Source organism: Pieris rapae, chromosome 10, assembly GCF_905147795.1.
Source record: "Pieris rapae chromosome 10, ilPieRapa1.1, whole genome shotgun sequence".
In the NCBI taxonomy this organism is placed as follows: domain Eukaryota; kingdom Metazoa; phylum Arthropoda; class Insecta; order Lepidoptera; family Pieridae; genus Pieris; species Pieris rapae.
The window spans coordinates 5,248,687-5,270,895 of record NC_059518.1 but is presented as its reverse complement, the minus strand read 5'-3'; the positions used below and the strand labels follow the sequence as shown (position 1 = coordinate 5,270,895).

At 37.8% G+C, this 22,209-nt stretch overlaps 3 protein-coding genes and 1 long non-coding RNA gene across 6 annotated transcripts; 3 read left to right on the top strand and 1 right to left on the bottom strand.

The window, feature by feature from the left end:
- Window positions 1-1,643: 1,643 nt before the first annotated feature.
- LOC110991316 (dynein axonemal intermediate chain 2) lies at window positions 1,644-16,279 on the top strand. Of its 3 annotated transcripts, XM_045629905.1 has the most exons (9): window positions 1,644-1,897; window positions 9,325-9,477; window positions 13,210-13,418; window positions 13,708-13,855; window positions 13,958-14,692; window positions 14,761-14,939; window positions 15,191-15,323; window positions 15,529-15,633; window positions 16,008-16,279. In XM_045629905.1, the coding sequence occupies exons 3-9, from the start codon at window positions 13,222-13,224 to the stop codon at window positions 16,203-16,205; spliced, it is 1,695 nt and encodes a 564-aa protein (XP_045485861.1). In that variant the 5' UTR covers window positions 1,644-1,897; window positions 9,325-9,477; window positions 13,210-13,221; the 3' UTR covers window positions 16,206-16,279. The 3 variants fall into 3 exon arrangements, with proteins under 3 accessions (XP_045485861.1, XP_022112334.2, XP_045485862.1); XM_022256642.2 differs by lacking the exons at window positions 1,644-1,897; window positions 9,325-9,477 and having other exon boundaries at window positions 13,099-13,418; XM_045629906.1 differs by lacking the exons at window positions 1,644-1,897; window positions 9,325-9,477 and having other exon boundaries at window positions 13,293-13,418; window positions 13,694-13,855.
- LOC110991313 lies at window positions 11,627-12,476 on the bottom strand. Its single transcript, XR_006750474.1, has 3 exons — window positions 12,363-12,476; window positions 12,082-12,161; window positions 11,627-11,731 (listed from the first exon to the last, which is right to left on the bottom strand). It is a non-coding gene; the product is annotated as an uncharacterized LOC110991313 (long non-coding RNA).
- A 391-nt stretch (window positions 16,280-16,670) lies between the features above and the next one.
- LOC110991317 lies at window positions 16,671-19,755 on the top strand. Its single transcript, XM_022256645.2, has 10 exons — window positions 16,671-16,743; window positions 16,828-17,109; window positions 17,319-17,482; window positions 17,573-17,753; window positions 17,834-17,985; window positions 18,051-18,124; window positions 18,197-18,308; window positions 18,495-18,778; window positions 18,941-19,247; window positions 19,674-19,755. The coding sequence occupies exons 2-10, from the start codon at window positions 16,875-16,877 to the stop codon at window positions 19,698-19,700; spliced, it is 1,536 nt and encodes a 511-aa protein (XP_022112337.2). The 5' UTR covers window positions 16,671-16,743; window positions 16,828-16,874; the 3' UTR covers window positions 19,701-19,755.
- A 197-nt stretch (window positions 19,756-19,952) lies between these two features.
- On the top strand, window positions 19,953-22,041 carry LOC110991318. The gene is made up of 2 exons (XM_022256646.2): window positions 19,953-20,275; window positions 20,874-22,041. Exons 1-2 carry the CDS (start codon window positions 19,985-19,987, stop codon window positions 22,005-22,007), a joined length of 1,425 nt encoding a protein of 474 aa, XP_022112338.2. The 5' UTR covers window positions 19,953-19,984; the 3' UTR covers window positions 22,008-22,041.
- Window positions 22,042-22,209: the final 168 nt, after the last annotated feature.

The window sequence follows — 22,209 nt, the reverse complement described above, 5'->3', positions numbered from 1 at the left end:
ATAGCCATATTTAACTGTGTGGTTAGGACGCGGTCGTTACACGCGTACGCGAGCATGCACGCAATCATCAGATTAACGCACTACACTTATCTCTGTGAACGAACACATGTTCTGTATCACACATTAAGGGAACATACGTGGATTAATATTTTAGGAACTAGTATTCATTGCGGTAACAAACAACTCTTCATAACGTTCCATAATCTGTATAAAGAGCGTACCAATTTTTAAAAAGCCGGCAACGCACTCGCGAGCCCTCTGGCATTGAGAGTGTCCATGGGCGGCGGTATCACTTAACATCAGGTGAGCCTCCTGCCCGTTTGCCCCCTGATCTATAAAAAAAAATAAAGGACGGTTCAAATTTGTCGTTGTACAATTTAGAAGATTTTGGAAATATATAAAACACTACACACATAGACAGTAGAGGCGTACAAAGTTTTGTGGGAAAAAGATGGTACTGCTCTTCCTCCACCGACCGAAACCCTTTTGGCCTGGAGGGCCCGATTGCCCCGATATATCCTTTGCGGTCTGAATAATTTCGTTAGCGCGTTTAGGGTATGACGTCATCATAGTCGTAGATTGTGGGTGTCGCTACAGTTACCAAATTGTCGACTGTGGTTTGCCTTAGTTGCTCTGCTATTGCTTCAAATATACATTCGGCTTATAATAACTGTTTCCATGAACCTCAGGTCATGTTACGGAATACGGACATTGAAATCTGATGTATAACGGACTATCGTGATCAATTGACTTTTTGTGTATTATTATATTTTTATGTAGTGTCAGTTATAACTTATAACTCCAAATTAACATGCAAATTTATAACATTCAAAACAAAACAAATGAAAGACATGACTGATTTTTAAAAAGTATACATAATTTTCTGTGATCGTACTTTTAAAATATGCGAGTTTTAAAATGGTTGTATAAAATAAGTATTCGTTCGACGAAGAATCCGCAGCAGCAACTTTTACAATTTGCAGTTTCAGAATATGCAATTACGAGATGATAGTATCGTTAGTTTATGTTAGGTGGCGCTGATTTACATTAAAGACTTGTTTTTTTTTAATCTAATAAATATTAACGAAATCATAAATAATTTATAATTACAAGATTTCGTCCACTTGCATATGTCTATATATTTCTCCTCATAGGTCTGATTTGCGACATAAAAATGGTCAGATGAGTCTTCTACATTAATCAGCGGGATATCGCTTTTCAATAATAGTTCTGAGTATTATCACACATAAAAACTTATTCGGACAATGATATTTTAGCTATGTCTCACAAGATAGTTTAAATCGAATATGTAAATAATAGTTTTATTATTATTTACATAGTACAGATTATTATTATTTATATTAAATTATAGTTTTATTTTTAATGATCAATATCATCAGCCAAGATTTTAGAGATATTTAATGAAGACATGAAATAATTGTGCCGAATACCGTTTCTAATAATTCCCTGTCAGAGCTGTATTAGCTTTGAACACATAGCATTACTGCGATTGCAGCCACAGTGCACTAGTTTACAATATATTGCGATCCAATTTCAGCATAAACGCTGAACAATATCTCAAATGAAATTTCATCGGATATTCTGTTACGTGTCTGTCTGTATAATAATGTTACGGAATGTCGCGTCTCGGTAACTCGGCTGTGTTTACAACATTGACAATATGCATAATATGAATCTTTGCTGTCGGGTTTCCATACAATACGGTTTGCGCTACCAATCCGATGCGATTAATCTCTTCTAAATGTATTTTATCTTTAGCTAAACTAATATTTAGTTAAGTTTTATCAAAGTACATATTTACATAAATTCTATTTCTATTTACAACGTTGCAGTTATTCAGTACAATTAAAGCGATAGCGATGTGTTCTTGGCAACTGTAAGTAGAAAAACTAGATAAGATAAGCGCAATATTATTATTATTAGTCTATTGTATGCTAAAAAGAGTAGAAGAAAAAAGCTGTTATACTTGTTGGTAAAGTTAAATTTTGGTAATAAATAGTTCATTGTTATGCTTCGCTTGATTTTACAAACACTATAAATATAAATACTTAGAAAACGTCGTTACGGTCTACTTTGCTATTTGAAAATTACATAACTTGTAAACAGACGGATACAAGTTGTTGTAAACAAGGAGTATGAGCAGTATACAGACAATAAACATAGATTTCGGTCGGGAGATAATAACCTGGAGAGGCAAACCTGGAAGATACAGCCCCCGATTCACTAAAATCGCAGTCCATCCCCTGCCCTATAAAAAATTACATGCGTAAATCAATAATTACTAAGGGAAAATGCCCAATAGATGATCATATACCAGTATATGATCTCTCCATGTATTTTTAAATTAACACATTGAATACGTGGTAATAATAATATAACTGTTATGCAACAGAATTTCCATCTGAAGTTCTAATATGTAACTACTAAACGAATACATTAACCAATAGCGTGCAATTTTTCTCAACCCCCTTTCTTACTCTCTCTCTCTCTATCGCCCTCAATCGGCTCATTCGCTCTCACTCTTTTCTTGAAAAAAAAACGCTGCACATATTCGTGACGTTCTTAAAAAATATTACCCTCATGCGCCTAAAGAAGTTTCTCTTCAAATAGATAATATAATGTTTTTTAAAGCTATGTTACAGATTTTTAGGCTTTCATAGAAAAAGGGATTCAAGACAATATATATCTTTTGATTGTTATTATTAATTCCACTCAAACAGCAATTACGATCTACCGTCGAGCGAAAACACGATAGGTTGCTAGGTTAATGGCAATATAACTTTATCCTGTGTATGTGAAGCAAAATTTGCCATCATATTAGTTCTCATAACGTACAACGTTGTTAGGTGCTCGTAAGTCACGAAGCAATAAGGAAATGACTTCAACAAATAAGCGGAGACCGCGGTTCACCCTCTTGTTTTACCGAATCACACAATAAATCCTCATAAACATTATCCGAGATGTATTAGGAAAAACGTGATCAACTTTTACGGCTCGTATGCCATACACAGAAAGGTTTTATAGATCTTGGGGCTAGATTTGAAATCTTTCCCTGTGTTAATAGAAACGAGGTTTAGATATACGAGGGTATGTGAAAAATGTATTTATTATTATAGTCAAACTTTTACATAAGTGAGTTATAAGTTTAGTTTAGATTCCTGGTCTTACCTTGAGTTTCTTTATATTAAGAACATTTTAATGTAAGTGATTTATATTTTTGTACATAAAAAAGACTTACTTCGTAAATGAACTGAAAATGTACTACTTAACAAAGTTTGACATATTATATACAAAACCAACATATATACCAAATATATGTTGGTTGACCAATTATGAGGAAAGCCTGTGTACCTCATACCTAATCCGCTGTTTCGCTAGTAAGTTTTATGTTTACCAAAATTGACATATATTTTAGAAAAGATAACTTGCAACATATACTGTAGATGTATATACGTAACAAATTAATCAACCCGTATAATTTTACTCTTAGATGTTTTATAATCAATGCGATCAGATTATTAGGAACCCAGTAAAGTGGATGTTGAAGCGATCCCCGTGGCATATATCACAATCAAAAGTACTGAATATATTAATATTTTAACTGGTGAATATATCACAGGGGCGAAATCAATTATCCCGGTATAAATAAATAAGCACCGAGTGGATATTTGCACATCAAAGATTTACATTAGTACCGGGGAGGACTCAGGGTGCCATGTTCTCGCCTAACTTTGCCGAGAAAATTCTAACTCAGGTAGTTGAGGCGAGATACCAAAATATCACCTACCTACTTGTTGAATTTGTAAACTTTGCCATCACAATATTGCACTAAATTGTAACTCAATTTCAAATAGTAAGGCAAGATATCTAATGTTAAAATATATGTTTTTATAAGTGTATTATAAATTTTTAACAGTAATTTGTTTATAGAAAAAAAGACGAAAACAAATTAAGTCAACGATTTTCTTTCTCTTGTGTGCTCTGCGATTCCACCCAAATTTATTCCATCGTAGCACCATGTTCTATAGTCTAAAGATTTACTCGGTAATAACTAAGGGTTAGTTGCAATTTATTTTGACATATGATGGCTTCTAACTATAGTTTAAGCCATCAACAGCCCATCACTTTGCTCTATTCTCAATAGTCTCTGCAGGGTACGCGATTTAATGCTTATTGGTATTTTACATACCTTGGCTTACAACTATAGTTATTTCAAATATTAATAACATTATATTCCTTATGTTCATAATTCATAAAGTAGGTTCTTATTGGTGTAATAATGTTTAAAATTAGTTCAGTAGTTTACAACTTATTCAATGCAAACAAACAATTAAATCTTTCTATATAATATTTGTGTAGATAGCAAAAATGTTACACGTGCAAGCGTGTATATCCTAAAGCGTAAAAAATATGTAGTTTCAAATCCGCTTTCGCGTTTAGTTTCCAAGAAAAACTATAAGTCCTCCAAGATATATCCTTCGTCGAAGTCACAATTCCTCTCAGCTTGTAATCTCTCGCACGTGATCAGGTTGTGTCAAGTTGACTCCCGTGTAACCGCATGAACAATATTTCCGTGCTTCTTCATAATCTTCTCCTTTAAAAATCCTTTGAAGACCAATAACGTACTTGAAAGTTTTAAAAACTGCAATATCCTCGGCTTAAACTTATTTCATAATGTCTTAAAATTTACGTAGAATTGTTCGAAGTTGTCTTCATTTTCCGACAAATTGAGAATTGAGAAATACACATACATGTAAGTAAATATTTGAAATGTTTTGTGCTTATTTATATTTTATTAAAGTAACGTAAGAACGTCAATATGACTTATAATTAGTGATTAAAATATTGCTCAGTGCATGAGCCAAGGCTGTACGTGTTGCTCATTGAGATATTCTTGGTTTTATATACTTATAAATCGTCGAAATTAAGTTCCGAGAGTAAAACTGTAAAGTCGACAACGGTAGCGGTATCAGATTGATGACCTTATGCTTATTAAGAAAACCACACACGTATTTTACACATAATTATTGTCCACTGTTTAATACTCTCCATATTCGTTAATTATTTCTCGATACTTTCGTTCAATGTTTAATGTAGGTATGTGTGGGTTAACGTGTAATAACGAATCGCTTAAATTAATTACCAACATTGCTCTCGCGTTAATACAGTGCGAATATTCAAGTGGGATTAAGATATAGTTCATTTGCATATTAAATTGTTTGCGTTTCGCTCTTCATTACTATTTATTTCAGCAGCGGCCGCCGTGCTGGCTGTTGTATAATATTCAGTCAAGACTTAGCGCTTATGAGAATGACGAATTCGTACGATACATGGTATTAGTAATAAAGTTCTTATGTATGTGGACATTTAAGAATATTTAGTATGTTATAGAACAACATACTAAATATTCTAGTTGGGAAATACTTCAGCTGCCCACTGAAGTATTTCCGAACCAATTCGACTTAGGGTCCTTCAATAAAAGAGCGTACAAATTCTTAAAAGGCCGGTTACGCACTTGTAAGCCCTTTAGCATCGAGAGTGTCCATGGGCGGCGGTATCACTTAACATCAGGTAAGCCTCCTGCCCATTTGCCCCCTGTTCTATAAAAAAAAGTACTAAGAAAAGTCGTCTAGGCGATGCGACGCGCGGGGCGCGCAGGGTGATCGATGCGGCCATTACTCAGCGGATAAGATCGCGCTTCGCGGATAAAGTGCTGCTGCATAATGTTACTAATGTCAGTGTTTCACAGCCTTATTTGCTGCAACGCTTACCGCTAATACGATGCAATTATTTTTAGTTCAGGCAAGATGTTTAAGCAAGCGTACGTGATATAATATACACAATTTTTTCTTAATTTAAACCTGAGCACCACGTTTTCAACCGAGGACGTACTAGATTATGTTTAGAGTCGCTTCAAACAGGACAGTGAGGTTTAAGCGATGAGACACATGCTCGCATATTCATTGCGCATAATCGCGAGCTTCACACCCCACCGGACCCGGGGTGTCTTATAAATACCGATATCAATGATGTAATGTACGTGTAGTGACTCAAAAGTTGCTGTTAGTTGAGAGCGAAACTCAATTTATTTATACAGTTTTTATTATAACTTACCACAGATTAACAATCAATGAATAATGTTAATAATATCTAAACACATCATAGCTGTTTTATGATTTAATTGTTTAGATAATTTGGACACTTAGAGTTTATTATTTTTACTAAATGCTATAAGATTATTCAAAAACTAAACTGATTGTTGTGAGGGTCAAGCCTTATAATGTTTACGACATAATATATTTTTATGAGGACCTAACGTTCTCCAAATGTTTATATCACACCGATGTTGATTTGAGATTTGTGCTTTTATTTGACGAGGGTGTCTTTTGTGGTACAATTTGCGACGCGACAATCTGTTACCTGGCTACTTTATTAAATCTTTCGTTATTGGCCTCAAGTTAATTTAACGGTTTATCAATCAAAATATAGTGTTAATACGATTAATCCTTTATTAACGATTTAGAAGGATATCTATTTGTACATCGATCCATAAAAATATGTAAATTAGACTAGCCTACAATGTTCTGTATTTCTTACAGATATAGTTGTGTCAACTTGAATCACAAATTTTACTTTTATTATATTACTGAGTATCTGAGTTAGATATGAATAAATAGTTACGGTATGAAGCACCTTTGCATTTATGAGGTTTAATGATAGAATTTAGCATAAGGCAAATTAAATAAACTGAAGTAATAAAACATTAGGGTCTTATGACCCAGTGGATTATTCAAATATCAAATTACCAATGCGATCGAGTGGTGCAAGCACACACGAATGTCACTAGTGACTTTATAGCCATAGATAATTGTCACTGACCTCGTTACCTAACCTCAATGTACTTAGGTATAATTTTTCAAGACAGTGAAATGTCTTCATCTTATTTTTCTTATTCTTTTCTATTCTTCTACTGTATTTAAGACATGTGTTTATTTATATATTTCAAGCAACTTTTAAATTTGAATACAAAAATCTACTAGACACGATTATATATTTAAGTCTAGATACAATTATTAGAAGATAGAATTTTGAAAAAATTAGGCATATTGATTAAATAGCTAACAAGATATAATAATGTTATAACTAAATATTTAAAATAAATTTGAATATTTCCGCGCTTTGATTCATAGACTTTGACTATGGAATATGGATTTTTTATTTATTTTTTTTTATTTTTTTTTAATGTGAGTAATATAAAATTAAAATAACATTTTAGAACTAGAATACGAATACATATGTGTTTTATTATCAGAATCAATATAATATATAAATTCAAATGGAATAAGTAATGTAATTTGATGTACCCTTTCTGATTTTAGTCTCGATAAGTGTAATCTCCCATCATTCAATTTACATATATTGCTCCAAACACTAAATCATATATATTTTTCGTATAAGTAAGTTCTTGAAATAAAACGTCCTTTATGGTGTGATTCAATCTTTGATCAAAGGTGCGACGTTCAGACCTCTTCCAATATCCTTTATTGGCTGCTACAAACTAATACTATTGTATTGTTAAAGTTTGCATCAACCGAATCAAGTCTTCCGTATCTTGTTCACAGTTCTACCATAACACATTTATTATCATTCAATAATATGAAGCCGCTATGTTACTACAAATAAAACAAAACCGTATTTATAATTTAAATCGTTAAGACCTGAAACGAGATTACGTTAAATCGTTTAAACAGAGTGAGCGTCTACACGCCGCCATGGAGTGATTACGCGTCAATAATATGCAGATGCATATTCATATAATGTGTGAGCTCATCGCGCAGATGATAAAAGCGGGTGTTTTTTTTGATATGGAGTCTCGCTGTTGGCCTGAAGATTCTTGACTGTTTAGGCTGGGTCCAAGTGTAACGTATAATGTAAAGTTACGAGTAATTTAGCATCAACGGTGTCGACGTCACACGAACGCAACGCTCGGCGCGGTAATTATCAACAGTACTAAGTAACACGCATTGTATAAGATGAGCTATTTTATTTAGAAAATATACTTATATTCAGCAAACAATTTATTTAAGTAAAAACGCAAACTATGTAAAATTTAATATGTAATAACAGATATATAGTTTAAAAATTAATCTTGTAATCTAAAAAGTAATTTTAAAAGATTCCTTAGACATACTATCTATATACTTGTACAAACCAGAAAACATTTTCATAAGATACAGAAACTCGCCCTATTTTGTGGGAAACCAGTACAAACTTTGACGCAAAGAAATGAAGAAAGCCTAGTTTATGAAGTGCGGCTACGGCAAGTTAGACAAGTTTCCCTTTGCGCTGTCGCCAAACTTATCCTCAAACAATATGCCAGAGACGTCAAAAGACTTTTCCAAATTATAAAGCTGCAAATAATTGTGAATATTCTCAACCTCAGCTTAGTAGTGCACACATAGCCAAGCGTCTTTTACCTGAAAAGCAATAATGGTTTCGGTTAAGTTCTACCTAAACAAGCTAGTAAGATATAATAAGAGCCATACCTCACGGAGACGTCATGGCGACGTGGTTATTTATAATTTTATTTTAATTTAATTAAGATTTTTATTTTTGTGTCGAGACAACTGAATGCGATTTGGCGACGCATGGACGTCAGACGTAGCCATGGCAACTTCGCTGGCCACGTCGCCATAGCGTCTTGGTGAGGCATGGCCCTAAAGAACAAATGAGGAGTGACTTCAAATCAGTGGCGGATTTACCAGCAGGCTGAGTAGGCTGGAGCCTAGGGCTAAATATTTTTGGGGTGGCAAATTTGTTCAAGTTTTTTTAGGCTCTGAATTGAATGGTTTGTTTATTTTGTGCTTAAAAGGGCGGCAAAAACTTTACAGCCTCTTCCTTGAAAATTTACAAATCCGCCACTTCTCCAGATCCTTACTAAATCAAACCCCAAAGGATTATAACGTAATAGTATAAAAAATAGTCAGCCTTGAAAGGTATTGCAATACAATACATTAAAAATAACCATCCACTTCGGAAGCATCCAACTTTCCAATACATGTTTTATATGCTTGCAAATTTTATTTTAAGCAAGTAGCAACTACTACAGTACCATAAATCCATGTTTTAAAATAACGCCTGATGGTCTATCAATTTTAACTGCTTTAAGTAATAATATACAAATATAATTACCATATGTTATTGATGAAACCACGTTCTATGTCCAGCAAATCTCTCAATCTCGTAGTCGTAGCATTAATGCTAATTTCTACTATCAAATTGTATGTATCATTATTTCTTTAGTTTCAGCTTCACCTCTAATCCTTATACCAGCAATCGCAAGAGGCGTCAAAGCAGGATGGGAACATAAACCCGGAAGTAACATCCACCAACATATACCGTAGTAATAGAACCTTTTGAAGCATATGCGGCAGCTAGACGCCAGTGGCAAAAAAGGTCCGCACCTAAAATAAATTATATACGTTGCAACGGAGTTTTGCACTAAAAGTTGTCATAGGCTTAAAACAGTTTCGCTAAAAGCGGTAGTCACTCTTTCCGCCATGTTACCTCTCGATTTACGGAGAACTGGAAACGCTCAGACTTACAAAAATAGTCGGAAAATATAATGCCAAATGATATAAAGAAAGAAGAAATAACTAGTTATGCGTCATTTTCATCAACACATCACACCCATTTTTCATACAATCAAGTTGAGGTAAAATGGACCAATGATTTACAAATTCATTCATACTAGATGAAGCGCGCCATCACTTACGCCATCGTCGCGCATGGCCTGCTAGTACAACATATATAACATATAGTATAGATATAACAATTTATCGGAATAATATAAAATAAAACAATACAAACACCGTATCCATACTGTAATAAATTGTGTTTTAATTGTAATTAATATCCAAATTATTACAGCGATTATAGCAGCAACCCATATTTTTTGTGATAATCAGAATCAGAAAACATGGTTGTTGTGAGTTAAACTAATGCTAAAAATAGCTCTCAGACTCATTAGTTGCTTAGGTATTTCTGCTTCTGTGTGTGTGTACAACGCCGATTGTAAGAAACTTCGTAATAAATATAATACATTCACGTCTAATCACACGATGAAATTATTCGACTTTTGTTATTAAACTTAATCATAATAAAACGTAGCTGCAAATGAATTTGTGAACTTACATACCTAGTTGTTGTTGCCGCATATACATATATATGGCTTGATAATATTATTCTCTATTTTAGAAGATTAGTTTCCATGTTCAAAAAGGCATTTTAACTTTGTTAAATGCTTGAGGAATTCGGGTTTTCCGCTCTTCCTCGATAGTTAATCCGTTGTGTTGAATTTTTTTTATATATACCCATAAAAAGTCAATTTGTGTGAGAGAAGTATGAGGACTGTGCTGGCCACCGTATAGGTCGCAATCGCCCTAGCCACCGAATGCTAAAGAATGTGAATTTGCGTTTAAGATTATTCAAAGAACTCCGAATAACGTTGTGTTTTTCTAGGATGAGTATTTTATGTACGGAAATGATTATTTTGTGATGTAGGTAGTAAAATTATACCATTCGTACTTAAAAATGATTGATTTTCAATTGGCTACTGATCGATAAACCATAAAAATTTTCAAAAGTTCAGATTGTAAATATCAAAGAGCCCTTAGTCCAACCGCGTATCTATAAGTTACGTATGGAAGTACTAAAACTGAATCAGACGCTTTACGATAATTAGTGCATGAAATATTATAATTGAGTAGGCTTGGGCGGGTAATGATATGTCGTATGTGTATGATTCATTTGTCGCGTTTCCCCTCCCCCGCAGCCCTTCCGCGACTCTGTTCTGCCGATAACAACGCACAATAAATTATTATTTGTCCGATTCCATTTTACTCGCGTATTTATGACGAAGTATAATACCCACGAAATATATTGTATTTTATTTGCTTCAATTTATTATGAATGCTTTGTGACATTTCATTCTACACTGCTCTGTGATGTCGCGAATTTACCTTTGCTCTGTGGAAAATCATGGTGTCGACGTCAATTGTTTTGATTGACTTGAAAAGCGACCATTTTATTATATACATTTGTCGTGTCCTTTTTAGTAGCCATATATTCTCTTTAAAAATATGCTCTAATCAGATCTTTGTTATTATAAATTATATCCTTAGCCGATTTTAACGATTAAACCTTAATATTTATTTACCTATTCCAGACTTTAAGACCACTGACCGTCGCCAATTTTTCACTCCGATTTAAGACCTGGAATAATATAATTAGACTTTGCCATGTCAATGCGACCCATTAAATCAAACAGGTTGATGTGAAACTTTTTGCAGTTTCTGCTACGATAATGTGTATTTAACTCGAGTATTATGTATGTATTAGTAAACTGTTATTTAAACATTTAAAATATGAAGATAATATTTATTTATTAAATTATATATAAACTATAACGTTGCGAATAGGGTTTATAATTACCATTCAAAATATCTTCTGGGCAATCGTTCTGGTATTGGAAACCATGTGTTTTCTTCTCTTATGTGTGTGGACTGCTAGGGGCGGGTGGAGTGGGCTCATACAGGGCCTTAAGAGTAGCATGCAGGCGGTTCAGGTCAATCTGCTGTGCCTGCACTTCCCGTTGCAATTCCTCTAAGGACAGCTTAACACACAACCATTCCGACTTGTGTTCCAACGCCTGCTAATTGCCGACTTACTGCTAAATCACTGGATTTTAAAATGTAATGTAAGAGTTTTGAGGGATTACTTGCTTTTTTTAAACGTCATGCGTTAAATAATTTAATTCTTTGAGGATTAATTTATACATTAAAATGTAAATTATTATAAAAGTTTTGGGTATAAAATATGGAGCTATCTTTGCATCGTGGAATTAAAAGTATGTTTTTAATTCTGAAGGAAATTCTTGCAATAAATCAAGTTTCAAGCGTTAACAGTGAAAAGGCGAAACATATATTTTCGCATATGGACTAAGGACTTTTGTTATTTGTTTAAAGTAAAACTGATATTGAACTAAAATTTAACCATCACCTTAGCCTCCTTGATTGCTGCTTGGCGGTTTACTTCGAATATTATTATCATCGAACCGATGCAGAATATCACTATTTCACCTAAAACAAACCAAAGGCGGTTATGATGTAGAAGAAGGCAAGGCAAGGCACAAGTAAAAGCAAGGCATGACACAAGGAAAGGCATAAGCAAAGGCAAGGCACAAGACACAAGGCACAAGGCACGACACGGCAAGGCAAAGCACGGCAAGACAAGGCAAGGCAAGGCAAGGCACAAGGCACAAAGCAAGATTCAAGGCATACCGATAAGATCTCCTCCGAGCTCGAGAGCTTGTCGGCGTGGCATTGGTGGGGCACGCGAAGCCACCAATGCGGGTGATGCGGTTCCTGCAAGTTGCAACGCTGCGATGCGCGCGCGCCATTCAGCTGTACGATATAATATCGCAACTCGTTCACATACGGCAATGCTGAAGCGGGGATGTGACTTCGCAAAATCCTTAACTCGACTTGCCACTGGTGAACTAAGCTGGCGTGCTATCTGCGTCGCCAGCTTAAATAAGGGAAATTGCTCGGCGACCATTATTCTGTCTGCTCGTGTTCCTGCTATCGCGACTCTTGCGCAATGCACACTGCAATTGACACTGTAATAAGCATAATCGGTAAATTTCGGAAAATAAATTTATTGCGTTATATTTGTTATTTTGACATTTTATAAAATACGTATATAAACATCGTAGGCACAATGGCACACTACCATAGACAACAAATATTGTATATGTTTTATATTATTTATTGAGAAAGATTAACAGCTAATTACTAACTTACCTACTAAATATAATGTTCTTTTTACGCCATTAATACATCTTTACATATAGTCAAATACTAATATTTTTAATATAACATGTATGTTTTCTTTGTGTTTTACATACCTGTAAAAAAAATTATTAACGCATGTAAAATTGCGATGATGCTGGCTGTATTTTTTTTTGACATTTTGTAAAAATATATTATTGCTATTTGCATGTCATTTTGGCGCGTATTTTGTATGATATCAAATCAGTAAACGATTAGTGTTAATATTAGGATTGTTTTATAATATAATTGGTTAATCTATAGTTGTAAAAATATAAACTTTTTAGTTGCTTTGTAGAAATAGATAATCATGGAGATTACATTTAGTTATACAAAGAAAAGGTGCGAATTTGGTCGTCAGCCGCTTTTTTGCGAGCAGGGCCCAGAGCTATGTGATTCGGTGCCGCCTAACACCGCCGAGCATAAGCATTACATTCTACGCAACCCGGTTCACCAGCCTACCCAGAATACTCCTTGCTTCTCCGAGCACCATGTCAACACAATAAGGTAACATTCCCGCTCCTTTTCCACTTTTACTCCAGCAAGGCAACGTGGTATATGCTACGTCTTCCCTCGCGAGGGGGATGCCTAAACCCGTACGGGGCATATGCCCCCTTTGGGTGGTGTGTTGGTTCGCACCTTGCTGATGCAGGGTGGTACGGGGGCGGGCTATTATTTATAGACCTTGGTGGGGGCTGCTTCGCGCGAGGAGGGATTGGCTCGACTCGCTATGCGCAGCCGATAACTCCAGTTTTACTCTCCCCCCATTTATGAGTTAGTAGCTATGTCGTTTCAGAGCGGAGTACTCAACCACTGGAGCCAATCATGCTGAAGGTGGATGGCCAAAAGACGTGAATGTTGTCGATCCCGAAGCAACACAGCGGTATCGAAGAAAAATTGAAAAAGACGACAATTACATCCATTGTGTTATGTCCCTAGCACCAGTACGTATAATGTTGTCTTATAGATATATTTTATTTATCTATATATGGTATCTAAACAGAGATATAAAATATATCTATCTATCTAAATATATTAATTATCAGGGTATGGATCACTATGTGTTGCAAAACAATGCGATCGATATGTACCGCACATATTACGCTGAAATGGCGACACTACCACAAGTAGAGCGCAATAGTTGCCGTACTGTCAACGTGTACCGCGACCCCATGGGCCCGCGCCCCATCGCCGCCGTCAGCTGGCAGCCTGAGGGTGGTCAACGATTTGCCGTCGCCTACCTAGATGTCGACTTCAATCGTCTCCCTCGGGCCTCCTTACTATCTTACATCTGGGACGTGGAAAATGCCAACGATCCTGAAGTAGCGTTAGTGCCACCCGTACCACTACTAGACCTGCAGTTCAATCCACGGGAACGGAATATTCTGGCAGGTGGATTACTCAACGGGCAGGTCGGCATATGGGACAGGCGGCGAGGTGGTGTGCCTGTCGTCCTTTGCGCGCCGCACGTAGCACACCGAGATCTCGTGCGTAACGTGATCTTTATCAACTCAAAGTCTGGTCAGGAGTTCTTTTCGGGAGGGCCCGATGGTGCCTGCAAGTGGTGGGACATACGCAATATGGATGAACCCACTGATGAGATGATTATCGACGTAGTGCAGTCGTCGTTTGACGTGCAATCAATGGCCAATGCGAACGGCATTAGTGTGATGGAATACGAACCCACGATTCCGACACGATTCATGGTTGGTACTGATAATGGGCTCGTGGTCGGTGGCAACCGCAAGGGCAAAACTCCTATGGAAAAGCTACCGGCAAAGGTGAGGTATGGCAATAATATGGCATAGGTACGTGTATGCACTAGTATCATTATCCTATTTATCGGTAGTATGAGGCGCATGTCGGCCCAGTATGGTCGCTGGAACGAAACCCTGGATTTCTTAAGAACTTCCTCACAGTAGGAGACTGGACTATGCGTGTTTGGAGTGAGGATTGTCGTGAGTCCGCTGTTCTTTGGTCGCCACCGAATCGCCACAAAATAACCGCCGCAACTTGGAGCCCCACTAGGTTCAATGTTTTTCTTAATTGAATATTTCTTCAATCAGGGATCACGTCAAATCTCTAGATACCTCGTTTCACCTGGCGAAGTCGTAAATTACACTTGCAATAAAAATAGTAACATGTAAACTGGAATGCAAAACATCTATATATTATTCTTAAATGATTCAGGCTGAAATAGGCTAGACGTATGTGAAAATAACCAACTGAACGAACATGACAATATTTTACGTAAAGTAATTATGAATTGTGTTTGACAGGCTATCGCTTGTTGCGGCGGTGCAGTGGGATGGTTTGTTGGCTACATGGGATCTATTACGACGTCAACATGAGCCTACTCTTACAATGCACGTGTGTGATGAGCCTCTTCTACGATTGCGCATGCATGAGGGGGTAATTTTTTTTTAAATCATTTAAAGTAACTACTTTAATATTCTGATAATGTATTCAAAAATGTATTAGTAAAACTAATATTAATAAAAATAAATTCATAAATACCATAAACCATATAGGGCAATGTAAAAATAAGTAAATAATTTCTCATGTTCAATTACTCGGATTTTAAAAATATGTATCGCCTAAAATTTGTGGGTTGCAGGGTGCGTTTGTGGCCTGTGGAAGCCGTAAAGGCAATATCTACATGGTAGAGTACTCACAAAACATGACACAGTCTGATAAGAACGACAAATTACTTCTAACTGCGGTGAGTACGTAGAATGCTATTGGCATGTACAAAAAAAAATTGTAATAAAAATATTAGCCTGTTTATTCGGCGTGCTAAGAATTTTCGGTCATACATAATATACGGTTACGGTTAGAATAACTTTATTTCTCATATGAATTAAAAAATTCGCTTACTGAGAAAACATACATGCCATACTATAATATCATAATATATATATATTTAATAAGACTATTTTATTTTTAGTTTATTGTTCTATTTAGATATTTTAGGTAAATACATTTATATGATTTATATGGGTTCATAAAACATTTTATGTACCTATTGGGTTTTATTTGTTTTTGTCTAATAGAAGTAATTAATAATTAATATTTAAACTTTCATATTTCTTACAGATGTTCGAGCGGGAGAGTAAGCGAGAGCGTATACTCGAAGCGCGCATGCGTGAGATTCGTCTCAAGTTACGGCAGGCAGAAGAGGGCAGCCCAGCCGCCTCTGTCACCGAGTTTGACCCTAGTGTTGGAGATCGCGATCTGGCCGAGGCAACGTCCGAATACATGCAGGGCGTGAAGAAGGAGCTCGCTGCCATGTAGCCGCTGCGACTATATACTTTGAACATATTACGTGTATTTTCGTCGCAATTAAATGAATTGATAATAATAGTTTCTGTAAAACTTTCATTGACGCATCACCTACCTATAATAAAAACGAAATAGTTTTTTAAGCTTTTCGGTCAAAATAAGTTTTACCTTTAGGTAAAATGGACTTTTTGTGTAATTAGAGACTGGATTAGGGCGATATTATACATTGGAACTTTTCTTGTCACGTTCGGTAACTTTTTAAATATTGCAATATAATTGAGTAATTAATTTACTCAAATCTATTGCAAATTTCAACGAAAATGTGTTTAGCTCACTCCTACTCCTCCCATTTACAGGTACTACCTTGAAGCCCGTGGTAAATCAATAAGTGTTTTTTTTTTATACATTAAATAAAATATAATGATAATACTATATAGTTTTACAATATTTTAACTAAAGATTTATTTAACGCATGGTGCGCCGCTTGCTCGCCGCGGGATAGAAATAGATTTGGAATTCGGAACAAATCACACCGAGCTTCAGACACGAGGTAAATACAATACTGTTGTGATAAAATGAAACAAAACGTTTCTTTATAACCACTTTCCAATCTAACAGAAGTATATATTAATAGAAGAGGAACACTGACTTCTCAAGATTTATCGGTATCGGAAAATTAGCATGGAAGAGGTCCAAAATAGCCCGTGGAGGAACAACGATGGTTCAACAGTAGCTGTCTTGCAAGCTGTGTTTTGGTATATGTCACCATCAGATCTTAGCCGAGCCGCCGCCGTTTGTCAGATATGGCGCCGCGTTGCCTCTGCCGATTTCCTATGGCGTCATTCTTTGATGCCACACATCACACCGGACGCACTGCGCACACTACGAAACACATCGGCGAATAACCAACACATAGGTAATCATAATAATCCAACTTAGTCGTGCCTTCTGCACCTAGGACACGTCTTTATGTCTAACAAAATCCGGTCTCCAATCGTGTGTTAGTTGCACATATGAAAAAACTATTGGCGCGCTGCCGGAGTTAAATTTCTCAGGGATACTAATGAATCATATATATATATAATCGCATAGAAAGTTTATAACCAAGCTTTGTGTAATGCACAGCATCATGGCAGGCGTGGAGCTGGCGACGCGAAGGAGCACTGGCGACAGCGCGATGGACACGGCGTGCGAAGTTGCTGCCCACGGCCGGTGCACCTCTCTTACACATTGCTCTAGACCAGGCTGGCACACATCTGGCACTGCTCGCTGAACAAGCTCAGCTTTCTGTAATACTATGTGTTTCAATTTCATTAGTAGACAAGTTTTTGATATAAATAGCTAGTAGCGAAGAAAATAATATGAGAAATCATTTTCAGGTATGGGTGCGGGACGACAGCAACGACGGCGCCGCCTGGCATGAGGTCTTAAGCAAACGCGTTAGTGACGAATGGGGATTTGAAGGTGCCGCTGAGTGGGCACCAAACCGACGGCGCCTGCTAATCGGTGGCCCACTCATACTGGCTGACCGTTGGGAATTCCTCGTGCTTGATTTTACAGGTGCGTTGTCAGAAAGCAGACATTTAAAGATGTTGTTGTTAAAGATGATTCTGCCTATATTGATCAATGTTCTTGAGTAGCGGACTGGCATAGCTCAGTGGTCTGTCGGGCGTCGAGTTCACCTGGAACGTGGCCAAATTGGTTAGACGATGCTCACTTCATCACATTCCACGCGCGTCTTGCTGCCCCTCATTGCGCCACGACCACTGTTTGCATCAACGCTACTACACAGGTACCTCATCTAATAGACCTCAATTTTGTCGCTTTCTAGTTTGATCAACTTTTATTTTGCCATAGGGAACCCATTCGGAGTACGTTGGCGTATTAGCGCCATTACTTCGCATCTACAACGAGGCTGGTGCCAACATCACGTGAGCATAGAACACACGCACTTGCCAAAATATAACAGGCCAGTTTTACTTAACTTAATTTACTTTGTAAAGACACACTCTTGTTGTAGATTTGCCTGAGTCTACGTCTGAGGATCGTCAGCATGATGAATCTCCCATGCAATGTAGAGAGCCTCACGCTCTTTATTATCGCTGCCTACGAGAGGTATCATCATATAAACCAATTACCATTTTTTATACAGCATGAAAACCGATAATACTGATTGAAATGCCAAAAAGCAATACCATCTTAAATGATTTAACCCTAACTTCTACTAAAAATATGCTATACGAAAAAGATTAGTTCTGAAGGCAGATTATCGTTTTACACTTAAAACTGAATTTTCTACAGAAATGCGATTCGGGGCAGCGCTATCTCATAGTGAGTGGGGGGTTACGTGGAGGAATACGTGGCGAAGCTCGCGCTTTACTCGGCTGGAAATTACCAGCATCGTTTGACTTACCACCTGTATTCCTTCGGGAGGGCATTGCCGAGCGAATACTCGCGCGCCGTCAGCGCGATGAGGAGCCCCCAGAAGAACCCCCTGGCGAGGAGGCCCTGCGAGCGTTGTGCTCACTCCCTGAAGCTAGCTGTCCGCTTCCCGCCACTGTGCTTGGTCTGGTTTTGCACCCGTCGTAAGTACTTTTGTATGGACAATATATTTACATTTGACGAACTACTGCTTGTATTTTTGAGTTATTAAGTTTCTACTAAGACACACATTAGTTATAATACTCTTGAAGCATATCTCAAACCATTAAGTTCATTAAATTTATGTAACAAAAATTATGTTTTAGGGGCAGAAGCGTTTGGGTGACAACCACAGATGGCATAGCTTGCGTATCACTGCCCGTGATGCAGCCAGCATTGTGGCTACCATTAGGTCCTAAAGGTGCTTCGTTATACCGAGTGCAGCCACACGCTGACCACGACTATGTGGTTAGTCCGGTGAGCGGAGGTTCAGGTGTTGTAGAAGTGTGGTCAGTGCGAAGTGGAGTCCACAATGCCTCTCTTGTCCATGAAAACCCGGCACTAGCTGCTCTGTTGCTTCCGTCGCCACCCTCGGCTCACACCCTACTCGTCCTTACTACGGAGGCCCTACATGTTTGTAAAATCTGAATATATTTACATCACATTACTAATATTAAAAACCGTTGACCAGACTTCATTCAGACAGGAATTTCTATTAATGTATTTGATTCAATTCACTTGCAAACTTACTTTGCCCAGCACTGCGATTGGTCAGAGTCATGTAATCGAATCACTGTCTTGGGTCAAGTGAGATCGCAAATGAAGTCAATCATTGACTTTTGCAGAACACAGGGAATAATATCGTTTTCTATTTAATCTTTAGATGACAGTATTACTACATATTTAAATATTTATTAACATTTATGTGTTAGATAAAAGTTAAAAGAGATTTATAATTTATAGTTATGGTAATAAACCTATGCTTTGATGGTGCTACGAGATACCTTTCACTTATTCATAATAAATTCTGAGTTTAATTGTATTGTGTTTGTATTACAGATTTGGCAAAGCTGCGTACAGATTTAAGTTATGGCGAGAAAATAGTTTGATATTTGTTTGAATTGTTACAATTGAATCTAATACAGTGAAATACAATTTTAGTATAAAAAGTTTTATTTTTCAAGGAGCATTATACAATTGATAAATATCATTTAATTGTCTTTGAGGTTCCATCAGCATAAAAAAGCCAACTAGATTATACTTTTAATTATCCACGACCATCTAGTATTTGTAGTCTGTAGTTTAACTGTTTGCCTACGTGTTGCACACGGTTATCCACTCATCCAACTAGCCGGATATCCTGAAGAGACATGGTGTCGGCCGTCACTAGCCGTGGACTTGCTCGCTTCACAGCCATTGTCACTTCGGCGCGTCACGCGGGTCATCAGCGCTCTTGTCACGGCATACGTGAATCGTGCACGCCTAAAGAGCGTCCACCATGTCCGCCATGTGAATCAGCCCCTCCACCAGCCTGCCGCGAGGCCGCCCAAGACACACAGTGCGCTGTCCCCAAAGTATGCTGTGCGCCGCCTTCCGGACTCCGCCCACCGTGCCCCCCAACAGAGCCCCCATGCGCCCTTACATGCGAGAATACATCGAAGGTAAACGTTGTTGAACCAAATTATACTTGAAACCTAAGTTTTGTATTACGGCTAATCTATAATCACTACATATTATAAAACAAAGTCGCTTTCTCTGTCCCTATGTCCCTTTGTATGCTTAAATGTTTGAAACTACGCAACGGATTTTGATGCGGTTTTTAATAGATAGAGTGATTCAAGAGGAAGGTTTATATGTATAATAACATGCATTAAATAGTCGAGAAGTACTGTTATTTTTGAGGTTTCTAATGTGATGTCGTAAATAATTACATTTTTTCCGCTTACATTGCAAACGCAGGCTGAAACCTACGAGTTTTATCAAAATGCACTAAGTATTGTACACATTGAAAAGGTCTACAGAAAATTCCGTGATGGTATATGTCTCTGTCTTATGGATAACCCATATTTTTATATACAACGTTCACAGATTTTCTGTAGTGTATTAAGTATCAGCATTGCACCCGTGCGAAGCTGGGGCGGGTCGCTAGTATTTTATAAAGTAGACGCATTATTTAACACTGCTTTAAAACAAAACGTAGTAAATGGCATCGTTGTGTGTACTGGATAATTATTTGAAATAAATAATTGATACTTGCAGGTTGTGAAACCGACTGTGGAGCCGCGCCAAGTGGTGGGATGTGGCGTTCAGCTCGACCGTGTGGCGCAGAGACTGGCCGCCGCCGAACACCGACGGCGCGAGGAATACGAGCTCGAGGCGAGGCAGTTGTCACAGTCACATCCCTCGCCCATTCCTACCGAACATTACAACCTCAGGGGCGAGCAGCATTGCGCACGGGCCACTGACGGCCATGACTACATCTGCGCCCAAACACCGACTCCCACGCGCACCTGTGTTAACGGCGTTCCACCACCTCCGATGCCGGTGCCACTCAAGTCCTCTAAAGGCTGCGAAATTCAAAGAAGTCACCATCTCGACCCCTGCGCTCATAAACCACGAGTCTTTGTAGAAATCGATCGAAGTGCAACGATTAAATCTAATGAGAAAACTAGTGCCGATAAAAGCGCAACTAATTCGACTTGTGCACGCAAACAGTGCCAGGAAAATAAAAGAGTTTGGTGCAAATCACCACCACGGTTGGCTAACGTACCGCCACCCTGCCGAGAGCCTAGTCTAGTTGAACGACTTCGGCGTGGTATCGGGGGCACCGACGGTAAGCCCTCCCATCGAGCCTTGCACACTTGCCCTGACACAGTCTCCGGCTCTGTGAACACACCTCAGTCCGATAAGATCTCGGCTATTTTGAAAGAGACAGAAAACTATGAAGAGTCCGGACGAGGGCGCACAGTAGGCTTGATTAACAATAACGCAACAGTAAAGAAGTCTAACTTCGGGTCTCTCGAGTTACAGATTCCATCAGAGGCTGAGGCTGTGAGGGTGAGTGTGACGCTAGATGTCGCACAAACCGCTGGAAATGCAATGGCCCGTCATGCGACAGCGAAATGCACACGTCGCGGGTCTTCGGACTCGTGGCTCTCTATAAAAAACATACAGAAAAAGCTTTCAAGCAGTAAAAAGAAAGATCCGAAACCATGTGAAAAAGAAACTAGCTGCCCCGTGCCACCGCGGGTCATTCCGGCAAATCCTTGTGCCCCTTCCCGTTCGCGGCCTCCTAATCCACCCCGTACTCCCTCCACGGCCGACCCCTGCGCTCCAAAGGATAACCGCACACGTTCCATTTGTGCCATTTACCCACTTCATATTTTATGTTGATATAAACACCAAAATTCTTGTAGATATATTAAAATATATTATGCAGTGATATCTCGTCTTTTTTTAACATAAGTACACCATGACATATCATCGAATCATAATTTTTGGTGTACTCATGGAGGATTTAGGTCCAACATGGACCCTCCCCCATAAAACCTCAACGGTAACATTAACCATTCCATGTCCAATGTTCATATAACGT

What these genes read in the sequence shown, in the direction of transcription:
- LOC110991316 (XM_045629905.1), top strand. Translation starts at nt 13,222, where the DNA reads ATGGAGATTACATTTAGTTATACAAAGAAAAGGTGCGAATTTGGTCGT. An exon ending in TGGAAAAGCTACCGGCAAAG is followed by an intron (nt 14,693 to 14,760) that starts GTGAGGTATGGC and finishes ATTTATCGGTAG; the next exon opens with TATGAGGCGCATGTCGGCCC. An exon ending in ACAAATTACTTCTAACTGCG is followed by an intron (nt 15,634 to 16,007) that starts GTGAGTACGTAG and finishes TATTTCTTACAG; the next exon opens with ATGTTCGAGCGGGAGAGTAA.
- LOC110991317 (XM_022256645.2), top strand. Translation starts at nt 16,875, where the DNA reads ATGGAAGAGGTCCAAAATAGCCCGTGGAGGAACAACGATGGTTCAACA. An exon ending in GGCGAATAACCAACACATAG is followed by an intron (nt 17,110 to 17,318) that starts GTAATCATAATA and finishes TGTAATGCACAG; the next exon opens with CATCATGGCAGGCGTGGAGC. An exon ending in CTGAACAAGCTCAGCTTTCT is followed by an intron (nt 17,483 to 17,572) that starts GTAATACTATGT and finishes AATCATTTTCAG; the next exon opens with GTATGGGTGCGGGACGACAG.
- LOC110991318 (XM_022256646.2), top strand. Translation starts at nt 19,985, where the DNA reads ATGGTGTCGGCCGTCACTAGCCGTGGACTTGCTCGCTTCACAGCCATT. An exon ending in CATGCGAGAATACATCGAAG is followed by an intron (nt 20,276 to 20,873) that starts GTAAACGTTGTT and finishes TGATACTTGCAG; the next exon opens with GTTGTGAAACCGACTGTGGA.